This window comes from Monocercomonoides exilis (genome assembly GCF_001643675.1).
Source record: "Monocercomonoides exilis strain PA203 chromosome Unknown scaffold33-1116896, whole genome shotgun sequence".
In the NCBI taxonomy this organism is placed as follows: domain Eukaryota; phylum Preaxostyla; order Oxymonadida; family Polymastigidae; genus Monocercomonoides; species Monocercomonoides exilis.
In genome coordinates, this window is record NW_027150578.1 from 261,402 (window position 1) to 273,789 (window position 12,388).

The window sequence follows — 12,388 nt, forward strand, 5'->3', positions numbered from 1 at the left end:
ACATCTGCAAGCAAATAGAAATAATCCATCTTTTATTCCAAGTATTGCTCGAAGAAAAAGCCAAATATGCGACTAAATAAAAGAATTTCAAACAAAATTAATTAATAAAATAACAAACAATCTTACCGATTTGCCTCAAATTGTACAGGATTAACAAAGGCTCATTCTTACATCCACATTGAAGCAAATGCCAGCATATTGCATATAATGCATTTTCACTTAATTTTTGGGATTTAATATGAATGAGAATATCATTGTTGCTCTTCAAAAATAAAAAATAATTTAAATTCAAAAATACATAAGATTAAAATGAAAATTGCACAACTTTCAATAAATTTCCAGAATAAGCATCGGTTATCACTTTCCTTTGATAATCTTTATTTTTAAAATGCGAACCATCATGATTCGATAGCTCTTCCATGTCTCATAATAAAATTTACATCGAATCTACATATCAATATTTTTAATGATGGTAATAATTTTTGATCATCATAAAATATAACAAAGTTTTTTTGGATAACGGTTATATTTTAAACGTGTTCTAAAGCACTTTCAAAATTTATATAGAAAATTTCAGAGATAATTTCAAAATTATTTTTTGAATATTTTCTTTATTTTAATGGCAACACACATTTATCCATCATCTCGAGGAGGAAGGCATCTTCCTTCACTTTTGGATAGTTCTCGCGCGTCAACCCCTCAATCAACATTTATCACCGAGGCCAATGTGCTAAATAATGATGGAAAATCAACTTCAACCGGTACATCTTTTTAAATATATTATTTGATGAGTTGTCTCAACTTTAATGTTTTTAGATTTATTTCCTTCATCTTTTCAGAATCTCAGAAAAATATCTTCATCAATAAATAAAATGCTTACAGAAGTTCTTGTTTCATTGTCAGATATTGCAACTACAGCTCAAACTGAGCAAGAAGATCCAAGAATGGAAGAGATTTACCGTTTGTTGAAAGAGTGGGACGAAGAAAAAGACAAGCATGAACAAAGATATAAAGCACTCATGAAAGAAATTGATGCTATTAAAAGTATGTTTCACACTTTCCTTTCCTTTTCTTTTACGATATACTTTTTTAAATCAAATCCAAAATAAATTTTATTTCTTTGACTAATCATAACAGGAGGTCCAGAAGAAAAACAACTCGAAAAACCTGTGAAAGAAAAACAAAAAATTAGATCCGAACACATGAAACTGAGAGAAAGGGCAAAATGTTTACGAAGTGTCGATCAACTTTCTACATTGGGGGCTCATTCACGACCAGTGTTTCGAGTCGAAGAAGAAATTGAAAGATTCAGACAGACTGTATGTCGTTATTACTATTTTTTTTTAAAAAAACAAAATAAAACAATGAATTTCCCTGATTCTGAAAAAAACTTTATCTTTATTTTCTTGATTAATATTTATTTGTTTACTCAATGCTGTTGTATTATCAGCTTGCAAGCCATGCTGATGCTAATTCTGAAGACGAAGGGGAAGAAAATGGAAATCAAAGAGGAAGATCAGTTTGCCTTTTATAATTAACGTCATTTATTTTCTCTTCATTAAAACCATTTTATTTGAATTCATATTAATTCATTTATGTTTGAAAAAATTTAAATAAAAAAAAAATGAAATTCATTCAACATAACGCAAATTGTCCTCATTTCATCTTCTCCAACAGCACACACATCAGAAGCCCTCCAACAAAACCAGACGGCGCAACTCTTCTCTTCCGCCTCTCCCACCTTCTTCTTCTTCTTCCTCCTCCTCCTCTTCCTCTTCTCCTTCTCCTGCACCTCCATCTGCCTCTCCTGTCCCATCAACCACATTCATCACTTCATCCGATTTCTCTCTTCCGCCCATCCAGCGAAGCACATCACCTCCAAACACACACTCCCATCCACAACCACCATCATCATCTTTTGATGCTTCATTGACTTCTTCCTCTTCATCTCCTATGATCCACAACCAGTTTGCCGAAGAAGACGCCGAAGTGAAGCGGCTGCGCAGCAGTGCACGCAAACAGCACCGCTCAGTTTCTGTCGATCCTTCTTATTCACAATACGTCCGCGCTTCGTCTGCTGCTGCCATCACCTCCGCTTCTGCCTCCATCTTCCGCCAGTGGAGAGAAAAATCACCACCATCATCATCATCTTCTTCTTCTTCCTCTTCCTCCTCTTCCTCTTCCACCAACACCAACCGTAGCCTCACTCCACAAGAAGCCTTTTCACGTCGTTTTGGCTCCCCTTCACGTTTGTCCTCCCTCACCTCTCCGCTAACTGCCTCGCAGCGTGCCATCACTCCCCTCTTCATCACCTCCGCAGAGATGGTGCGCCGCTCTGCAGAGCTGTCTGCCGTCGTCTGCGAGCGCAGAAAGGAGCAGGAGAAAGAAGAGCAGCAGCAGAAGCAGCAGCAGCTTGCACAGAAACTGCGGATCTTGTCTCAGATCAAAGCAGAGAACCACGCCATGTACACACAAACATACGGCCAGCACGCTACGCAGATGCGCTGGCTGATTCTTGCCACGGCGGTGAGCCGGCTGGCATGTGTGGAGGACGGGCTGGCAGAGGACAGGGCGAGGAGGGAGCTGAAGCGGCTGGCGAATGCGCGCGCGGACGAGGAGGAGAGGCTGAGGAAGCTGCATGCGATGCGGCAGCGCCGGCAGCGGCTGGCGAAGTCTTGGAGTGTGATGACGAGAGCCATTGGAAGGTACATCACGTCGTTCCGAGCGAGAAAAAGGGCGGCGTCTTTGTCGCTGATTGTGATATCTCTGACGGAAGTGGGCAAGCAGCAGCATCTGATCTCTGTCATCCACAAGTACAAGCAGATGGTGATGGTTGGGCAGCGAATCATCAGATCTTTCCTCACCTGCTGGCAGCAGCGGCTGAAGGCGGCGCGGATGCTGTGGATGGAAGAAGAGGCAGTTCTCCTGCGAGGCAAGCCAAGACGTCGTGTCGACCCAAACTTGTATCCCACACACCACGTGTCACAGCAGTCCATGTTCTTCACTGCTCTCCTCAGCGGCGCCAGCGTCGCGTCTTCTGCAGCTGCTGCTGGAGGGCTGGGTGGATTGGGTGGATTTGGAGGAGACAGGAGAGGAGAGCCTGCCCCGGTGCTGTTTGGAGGGCTTGTGGGGAAACTACCGCTGGACCCGTCAGAGGCGAGGCGGAGGGAAAGGGCAAAGGAGAGAGACGGAGGAGAAGGAGGAGAAGAGAGTGCAGAGTCAAGTGGGGCAGCGACACGAAGAAGCCTGGCGGATCTGTCAGGAAACCCGTTTATGACATCATCGTCTTCACTGAAAACAGTTTCATCATCATCATCATCATCATCATCAAATTCGGCTTCTTCTCCTTCCTCCTCCTCCACCTCCTCCTCCACTCTGCTCCCCACCTCCAACGTGTTCAAGCCCCTTGCCCGCACCTCCACCTCCTCTTCCACTTCAAGCAGCACACAGGCTGTTTCTGCCAGGCGTCCTTCTGTTGCCGGCGGAGGGGACAACGCACGCAGCGCGCGCCGTGGGGCCATTTCGATTCCAGAGCATGTCAGAATGAATGTCATCCAGTCACGCATGCGCCAGCTGAGGAGGCAGTTCACTACGAACTTGAAGAAGAAAGCTGCGGCCGCAGCTGCAGCAATGGGTGAAGCGGAAGCTGTTGCATCATCATCATCTTCTTCTTCTTCTTCTTCTGCTTCTACCACTTCTTCTATTTTAACTGTAAATTCTTCTTCTTCTGTGTTCAGTGACATCGAAGAAGAAGCAGTGCTCCCGCGGCCGTTCATGTTTATGCTGGAGTTCAAGCAAGACCTGCCACTTCTCGTTGCGCAGACGTATCAGACATACACAGGACGCTCTTTTGACACGTCTGCAGCGACTCCGCAGGCTGCTTCGCCTCAGCCGTATAACCAGTCATACAACCAGCGTGTTTCGTCTAACTCTCCATCAACTTCTTCCCCATACCTCGCCACTCCAAACAAACAAGCGCAGACCTAGGTGCAGACTCCTTTGTGAGGAGGTTAATTATAATGTGAATTTCGTATTTATTTTATTTTATTTTATTTTATTTGTTTATTTCTTTTGTTTTCTTTTATTTTCTTTTTGCTGATTTCTCTTCATTTGGTGTTCAAGTTTGTTAAAAATAATGTTTCTCATAATTCAACTTTTATTCACAACAATTTTTAGTGATATTTGTTTTTGTCAGATTCAACTTTTTTTGCTGACGTCTATTATTTTTTGCATTTTATTTGACCTGATTTCATTTTTCTGTTTTAAATTCCGATGTTGATTAACACTTTATATTGTAATCATTCTACAGCGGAATTTTACACTTTCATCATTTGTTTTAATAAACATGAATACAAATATAGTTTCATTTTGATTTATGTTCTATAATTGCATGATTGTTTATTTGTATCAATTTATAAGCTGCGCATTTTTTGAATGAAATTTGAAATCGTGAACAAAAAATTTTTTTTCATTGAAAAGCATCATTTCATTCGAAACAAACAAAGAAAATCTTCAATTAATAAAAAGTTGCATCCTTGATTAATGAAAAGAATAAGTTTATTGCATTGAAAAATTTTCCTTTTATTAAAAGTAAAATTACGAAGAATGGAAAAAATATTCGGTAGAATAATGAATCTTTTTCTGCCAACTTGAAGAATTTTCTGTTTGTAATTATCGAATGCAATTATGGCGCACCGAAAAAGTGAAAATTATTCTTGTGTGTTTATCCGAAAAAAAGAAATAATCTCCGATTCTCTCCCATAAAATATTAAGCAATCTCCGGTATTTGAAATAACTGGATTTGTGAGGCTATGCACCTTGTCATTTTATTGATTTTTGTTTGGACACAATGTAAGTTTTTTGAAGAAACGGATTGCTGTGTGTATAAACTTCATAAATCTCCAGAAAAACCACAATTATGCGTTATACCACCTTTTGCATCGTTGGAAATCAGCTCAAAAGATAAAATCATTTCATATGAAGACGTAAACGTCAAGCTCTTTTCACTACCGGATTATGCAACCAATTCAATAGAGCAATACGACAATTTTAACTTTTCTTTATCAAAAAAGAATCCCATTTCAAACATCCGTCCGTTAGTTTTATATCGATTAGAAACAGAGAATACAAAAAGCAAAGCCTATTTGCACGTATTTTACAGATCCATTTTTGGAGTTCCACTTGGATTAATTGCTTCTATTTCATTTGCACTAACGTTACTTAATTTGTGTGTTGATCTTCTTATTTTTACTTATAACATCAATGTTAATTTATTTATCTATTTTATACAAAAAGATCGTTTGTTCGTAGCCTTTTGCAAAAAGTAATTCACAGAAGTGTTTCTTCTGTTATTTCTCGATTTTTCCTACCATTTGTTGTTGGCACAGGGTTATTTTATCTTTCAACTCCATCTTCTATTGAGTTGCTTTCCGAATTAATGCATGTGCCAGAAGAAATATTGTCAGCATCCCTTTCATTTTATTCAACTGCATATAGACCAGGCAAGAGGCTCGAACTATTCCTCCAGTCTCATCCTTCCCTTACGAAGGATTCACTAATTGCAAAGTTTTTTTCAGTGTATGATTTCGTGAAAGAAAGAATAATGTCACTAGCTGGGTGGCTATTGAGCATTGTGTTGCATCCTCTTCACTTCATCACTTCAGTTATTCGAGAAAGTGCATTATTATTTAGATGCGCTTTTTTTGATACCACTCACCTGTTTTCAGAATCCCCTTCTGCTTCAGAGCTTGACAGCAGCTCTTCTGCTTCTCGCACGTCATCTTCATCATTTGTTGCTTCATCCTCGTTTTCTTTTCCTCTTTCGTGCGCGTTCTTTCTCCTGTTTATGGGAACATTCTTTGACCCACACTCTTCCACTTCTTCGCTTTCTGCGTCTCTCGTTTTGTTCCCTCTTTTAACGCTGTCACAGCTCTTTTTGTTTACCAATTCAATCTATGCGCTTTTTTATTATCCTCTTCGCTTTCTATCATTTGCCAATAACTTTAACCCATCTTCTGCTTCAACTCTATCAAAGCTATCAAAACCACAGCTTTCTGTTCTGCCTGACGGAAAGACCCAAAATCAAAGCACTTCATATTTTTCCTTTGCCTCTCTTCTCTTCTCTCAGGTCTCATACGATACAGCACTCAAATACTCAGCCGTTGCCTCAGTCTGTTCCTTCTGCGCACTCTATTTTTACCTCAGACACCTCACATCACTCAAATTCCACAGCTATTCAATGACAAAACTGCACAAGAGCCGATTCATGCACAGACGCCGCCACTCGCGCCCAAGGACAGAAAAGCCATCGACTCTGCCGTATGCGCTGTGCTCTTTTCTGCTGATATTCGTCTTCATCTTCCACATTGGCATGTTTATGCACTTAATCTCCCGGCGCACGTTCTATTTCTCTTCCACTTCGGGAAACATGCTGCTCCGCCAGGTGCGGCGCTTCCTCTTCGGCAAGCCGATGTGCGAGCCTGTCTCAATGCTGGACAGCCAGTGCGTGCAGGTGGCTGAGCCGTCTAAAGAAGAGGAAGAGAGGCTGCAGAGGAAAATGGCACTGATTGTGGCGTTTGTCCTTGCTTTTGATTGGAGCGAGCCGAAAATGAAGAAGAAGAAGAATATGTCGACGGCAGAGGAAGATGCTGAAGCGGAAGAGGAAAAGAAGAAGAGGAAGAGGAAAATAGCGAAGATCAAGATGCAGAAGCTGGTTGGGAGGAGCAAAGAGCAAAGAAAGAGAGAGGCAAAGCAAATGAAGAATAAGAATAAGAATAAGAACAAGAAGAAGTATGGGCAGAAATTCTACGAGAGAAGAAAAGAAGAGAGAGAAGAAGAAAGCAGCGAAGAAGAAAGCAGCGGCAACGAGGTAGCTTCAAATGAGATAAGCGAAGAAGAGCTGGATGAGCTGCTGGACGAATACGAAGACGATCTTGTCTCGTCATCAACGCTGTCAGACAGCGATTACAGCGTAAGTGATTCGTTTGAACAGCTTTTCTCACAGAGCTCCTATCACACAGGAGGAAGAGGAAAACACGACTATGATTCATTTGACTCAGAGGAATACAGTTATGATGATAGTGAAGAGTATCATAGGCACAAACAGAGACAGAACTACAACAGCAAACACAATCATAACCACCATCACCGATCAACAAGTCAGTTTAATTCGACTTCAGGTGATGCGAACAATGAGTATATGAGAGACAGAATGGAGAGAGCGGGGAGAAGGAAGATAGCAGACTTGACCTCATTTCGGTCAGATGTTGTCTTCACACTGACACGACTGCTTCTTTTGCTGTGGATTATGTCTATTATTTGCATGGCGCCCAGAAACAGCGAAAAGATTGAGAGAACTCTGAAGAATGCGAGCGGAAGGGAGTCGAGCGTGCTGCTGTCGTCGTGGATTTCTGGTGTGAAAGACAGACAAAAGGGGGAAATATGCAGCAAAGACACAAACAATGCCAGCGGGGATAAAATAGAAGAAGGAGGTTATGATGATGATGATGATGATGATGATGACAACTGTGAAGGCGTGCAGATGGTAAGGAGAGAGGAATATTTCTCATGGAAGCCCGTGTTCTTTGAGGTGTTAGGCAAAGGAAGGCTGTTTTTATTCCAGTCGCTGTTTGGCATTCATTCAACAGCGAACAATGATTCACTGCTTTTCAGTGCCTCAGAAGCAGCATCAAAAGCAGTTTCACAGGAAATCAAAGCAGAAGGCAGCAAACCGCAGCAAGTGCTGCTTATTTCTATTCCTTCTGTTATTCTCTGTCTTTTGCTCTTCATTTCACTCTGCTCTTCTCCATTTTCACCAAATTCCGGAAACTCTCTTTCTCTTAGGCAGTCTTTCTCTCGTCTTTTTGGCTCTATTTCTTCTGCTTTTTACAACTCGTTCATTGACAGCGATGATTTCTCTAGCTTTTCTTTGAGCTATCGGAGAAAGAGAAAAGGCTGCTGCAAATGCTGCAGATGTGGTTGTGGATGCAACTGCATGAGAACTTTTGTCAATGTGATTTCCTTTGCCATCTCTCTTGTTCTTCTTCCGTTTAATGTTCTGTCGATTATCGTGACCCACCTGATTTCCCCGCTTGTCTCAAAAATAAGCATTTTCATTCTCGTCGTATCGTTCATCGTCACTCCGTATTTCCCGTTCTTTTCGCTCTCTCCAATCTACTCGAATCAATTCACTTCTTCTTCTTCTCCCTTTTCAACGCTGAAATCCACATTTCAGGATGATTCGTTTACGTCGCTTTCCTCTTTCTCTTCTGCCTGTGCCACATTCGTCACCACGCTCGTCAACATCGTCTGCAACGCACTGGTCATCCAAATTCCTCTTCCGAAGCAGAAATTCGAGTTAGCATCGACAATCAACCAGGTTTGGTCATCAGCTTCTGCATCGGCATCAGCAAATGCAACTGTGCTGAATGATAATAATAATAATAATAATAACGGTAGTAGCAGCTTAGGAGCAAAAGTTAATGCTTCCACAATCTCTTATATTGTGTCTAATGCCACATCCTCCATTTTCTACATCTGGTCTGCTATAACTTCGTTGTTCTCTTATCGTTCTTTCATCACACGATACCATTCTCCTTCGTATTTCCTCTCAACATTGTCTGCAGTTCCACTGTCAACTCTGTTAGAACTGGCACTTGCATTTGTGTCTGTACTTTATGCTGAGTCATCTTCAAATGCGTTTTTACAGCTGAAAAGGAAAATGGAGCGCAAAATGAGGAAAAAGCAATTGATATCGATGCTTATGGAAAGACTGAGGAGGAAAGAAAGAATGTCAGACAACAAAAAATCTGATTCTTATTCGAAGAGAAGAAAGAGAACACCCAAAAGAGGAATCGAAGCAGCAGAAAGCGGGCGAATTGAGCAGAAGATGCTGCGACTGAGTGCGAATCCTCTGTTTGCATTTTTGTTTCGTGCTATTTCATCAGCCTTCTGCGGGCTGGTGATTCTTCGCATGAACGGGTGGGACAGCAGCAGCATCCTGATTGAGGCGAGCGCAGGGCATACACACAGCCTGCCCTCTCATTTCTACTCTTCTTCGTACTCAAAGACGATATTCCGGCAGCATCCATATATCTCTCTGTTCATTGCAGGAGTGGCAACACAGTGCTTTTTGACTGTTTTCATTTCAACATTCCGCTTTCTAAGCGACTTTCTGTCGGCTCTTTTTGTGTGCTTCCGAGTCGGTGAAGATGGAGAACATGCACTGGAGCATTCATTAAGGAAGAGCGAGAGGGATAAAAGAAGGCTGCTGGAGATAAGCGAGCTGAGGAAAGATCTGAAGCGAGAAGACGAGAAGAGGAAGAAGAAGAAGCAGAACGATAGAAGGATGCGGGAGCACAGTTTTTCTGATGATGAGTATGACACATGTGACACAGAATACTACGACTATCAGAACGCTGCATTCACTCTCAACAGGGGGATGGTGCCACAAGTGGAGGAAGTTGTGCAGCCTTCTGCGAACTTCTATTCCGCATCCACTCCAAACAGCTTCCGCAGCAGCATGATGCAAAACCCGTACTACGAAGAAGAGGACGATAGAATGAGGAATGCAATGCCGCACCGACGATCAGTCAGCATGTCGAGTGTTGTGCTGAGAGAGAACGAGGATTCGTCGCCAGCGATTGACAGGAGAACGAGAGAAGAGATTGGGCAAAGAGGCAACAGAAGCAACAGAAACAGCAGAAGCAACTCGTCTGAAGCAAAACCAGGCGGAATCAAAGGCATTTTCCAATCGCTGCGGAGGAGCATGACGCCAAAGGCAGCGAGAGACGAAGATTCCAATGAAGACTCAGCACAGTTCACCAGCACACACCTCAGTGGCAGCATCAACAACATTGGCGGTGGTGCAGCAGACGATGAGCTCAGCAGCCAGCGCAGCAGAGACAATGCAAGTGCTGCGTATATGCCGTCGATCCAGCTCCATCCGTTTGGAGCGTATCCTTCTTCCTTTGAGACATATGAGATTCCTCAGTGCCCGCCTTCTCCGTACCCTCCTACCCATCTCCAGTACGCCTCCAAATCTCCCCACGTTTACACACGCCCGCCTTCTGCCTCTGCTTCGCCTGCTCCTGCCACAATATTCCACACTTTGTCTTCCTCTTCCCCTTATCCACCGCGCATGTACCCCAATTTACCCCCTGCTTACTATCCCGATCCTGCTGTCGCTGCTCCTTCTTCTTCTGCACAATACGTCCTCCCAACAGACCCATCGGGCGTGGGATATGTGAATCCATCATTTTATGCCCGTTCGTCGCCTTCTCCTCGCTTTCCTTCTCTTTCTTCTTCTCCATTTCCGACACAGCACATGCGTTTAAACACTCCTGGGCTGTCTAATTCTCCGTTTGCACAGATACCGAATGACTCAGCGCGCATTTTGGAATCAAGCGGAATGATGGATATTGAGGAAGAATCAAACTCTTCAAATGATCATTCAAATAGTATTTTTGAACAAGTTCCTTAATCATTAAAAACCAATTTTTACAATATTTATTTTTTTAAATTTTTTATTCTTTACGGTTGACGTAAAATTGATGATTAGAAATTTTACCATTTTGCGTTATAGTTTTTTACTGCTCTTCTTATTGAAATTACCTTGAAAATTATTGAACTAAACAAGCATTTATCAATATTTATTTGATCGCAACCACCATAAAAAAATATATAAATGACAAGTGTTTATTAACTGTAGAAATTTCCAAGAACAAACTTTTAATCCCACATAAAATACTTTTAACCTTTTCTTAAGTTTCAATATGAACTTTATATTTTCGGTAGTTCTTTTTGTTTTCTGCTTTGCTGTTTCAAATGAGAAAGACGATGGAAGCGCGCCCCTCTGCCGTATGTTTTTCTTTTTAATATACTCTTCTTTTTTAAAACTTAATATACTTTTATGCAATGATTTTTCTTTCTTTTTTTTATGAATGTAAAGAGGCTCTTTGCTGCAGATTTGGTGGATATGGAGGAAATGGTCCATGCTGTTGCTGTTGTAGATGCCCTGGATACGGTGGATTTCGCGGATATGGAGGGCCAAGCTGCAATTATGGATATGGAAGCGGAAGCTCATGCGGTGGTGGATGCGGAGGATACGGAGGATACGGAGGGTTTGGAGGATATGGCGATTACGGACGTTACAGGGGAGGTGATTATTGCGGAGGTTGTGGATTCGGAAGGTATGGTGGAAATGGAGGTTGTGGTTGTTGCGGAGGGTTTGGAGGATTTGGAAGCGGGAATCGAGAAAGATCTTTATCATTTTCACAAACAACTTCATTTAACTTAAATGATTGTTGTGATTGCTCATATGGGGGAATGGGAGGATTCATGGGAGGTGGAGGATTCGATTTTGGGGGATGTGGAGGTTATGGAGGCTATGGAGGGCGAAATTGCGAAATGGGATGCGGAAGGTTTGGTTGTGGTGGCTGTGGAGGGGGATATGGAGGATGGTGAGATATTTTTATAGGCAAACAATTGAAAAATCAATAATCAGGATTCTTTTTTGATTTTTTTTTTTCAAAATGATTATTTTTCAATTTTATTCAATTGAATAAGAAATTGATTAATAATTTTGAAATGCAATATTCTCACCATTTTTTTGGGAAAAACATTATGACAAGTTATGAAAAGTTTTTTAATTGTATTTTGAGCAAGAAGCGCAAGTTTTTGACTTTTTTGAAGAACCATTAAAAATTATCTTTTTTTAAAAAACTAAAATTTCTTTGAAAATACGGTTTTTTTAATTAAATATGTTAAACGCACAATTTTGAGAATCAAATAACAATAACTTTATAATATTAATTTATTGCCTTGTTCTGTTGGTGAAAGGTCTTAAAATTTGTTATGTTTTTCTGTTTTGTTTCATTAATAAAGCAAATTCGCATTTTTTTCAAAATTGAAAAAATAGAATTCATGACATTTAAAATCGTTTTCAGAATTTTACAACATTTTATGACGCCAATTGAGGACATTCTTATCGAAAAAAATACAAAGATCAAAAATGCAATATTTGACTAAAGAAAATCAAGATGTTTTGGTAGGATCATACAAAAATGTCAAAGTTGTTAGAAAATTAATTGTGGAAATATGATATCGTTGACAGAGAAAACGAATCGAAAGGCTGCAATTGTTCCAATAAAAATTTTCAATTGTGAGTCAAAAGGCTTTTTTCACGAAAGAACCACAGATTCAAGCTGACATTTACTTATCGCATGTTTTTCAATTGAATTTTGGAAAATTGGACAAAGGATCCAGAAAGAAGATGAAATGGAAGAAAGCAACCCAGTGTCCAACAACAAAATGTTTTCAAAGAAACAAATTCGAAAATAAAACAGAAAAAAAAAAGACCAGATCAACAGTGGAATGCAAAAAGAAGCTG

General features: G+C 40.9%; 3 protein-coding genes across 3 annotated transcripts; all 3 read left to right on the forward strand.

The window, feature by feature from the left end:
- Positions 1 to 619: 619 nt before the first annotated feature.
- On the forward strand, positions 620 to 4,360 carry MONOS_8741 (uncharacterized protein; the record flags this gene model as incomplete). Its single annotated transcript, XM_067879177.1, has 5 exons — positions 620 to 761; positions 817 to 1,044; positions 1,138 to 1,319; positions 1,451 to 1,519; positions 1,678 to 4,360. The coding sequence occupies 5 exons, from the start codon at positions 620 to 622 to the stop codon at positions 3,985 to 3,987; spliced, it is 2,931 nt and encodes a 976-aa protein (XP_067724327.1). The 3' UTR covers positions 3,988 to 4,360.
- Positions 4,361 to 5,437: 1,077 nt separating this feature from the next.
- On the forward strand, positions 5,438 to 10,480 carry MONOS_8740 (uncharacterized protein; the record flags this gene model as incomplete). The annotated part of the gene is made up of 1 exon (XM_067879176.1): positions 5,438 to 10,480. One exon carries the CDS (start codon positions 5,438 to 5,440, stop codon positions 10,478 to 10,480), a length of 5,043 nt encoding a protein of 1,680 aa, XP_067724328.1.
- A 185-nt stretch (positions 10,481 to 10,665) lies between these two features.
- On the forward strand, positions 10,666 to 11,639 carry MONOS_8739 (uncharacterized protein). The gene is made up of 2 exons (XM_067879174.1): positions 10,666 to 10,857; positions 10,949 to 11,639. The coding sequence occupies exons 1-2, from the start codon at positions 10,773 to 10,775 to the stop codon at positions 11,461 to 11,463; spliced, it is 600 nt and encodes a 199-aa protein (XP_067724329.1). The 5' UTR covers positions 10,666 to 10,772; the 3' UTR covers positions 11,464 to 11,639.
- Positions 11,640 to 12,388: the final 749 nt, after the last annotated feature.

What these genes read in the sequence shown, in the direction of transcription:
- MONOS_8739 (XM_067879174.1), top strand. Translation starts at nt 10,773, where the DNA reads ATGAACTTTATATTTTCGGTAGTTCTTTTTGTTTTCTGCTTTGCTGTT. An exon ending in TGGAAGCGCGCCCCTCTGCC is followed by an intron (nt 10,858 to 10,948) that starts GTATGTTTTTCT and finishes ATGAATGTAAAG; the next exon opens with AGGCTCTTTGCTGCAGATTT.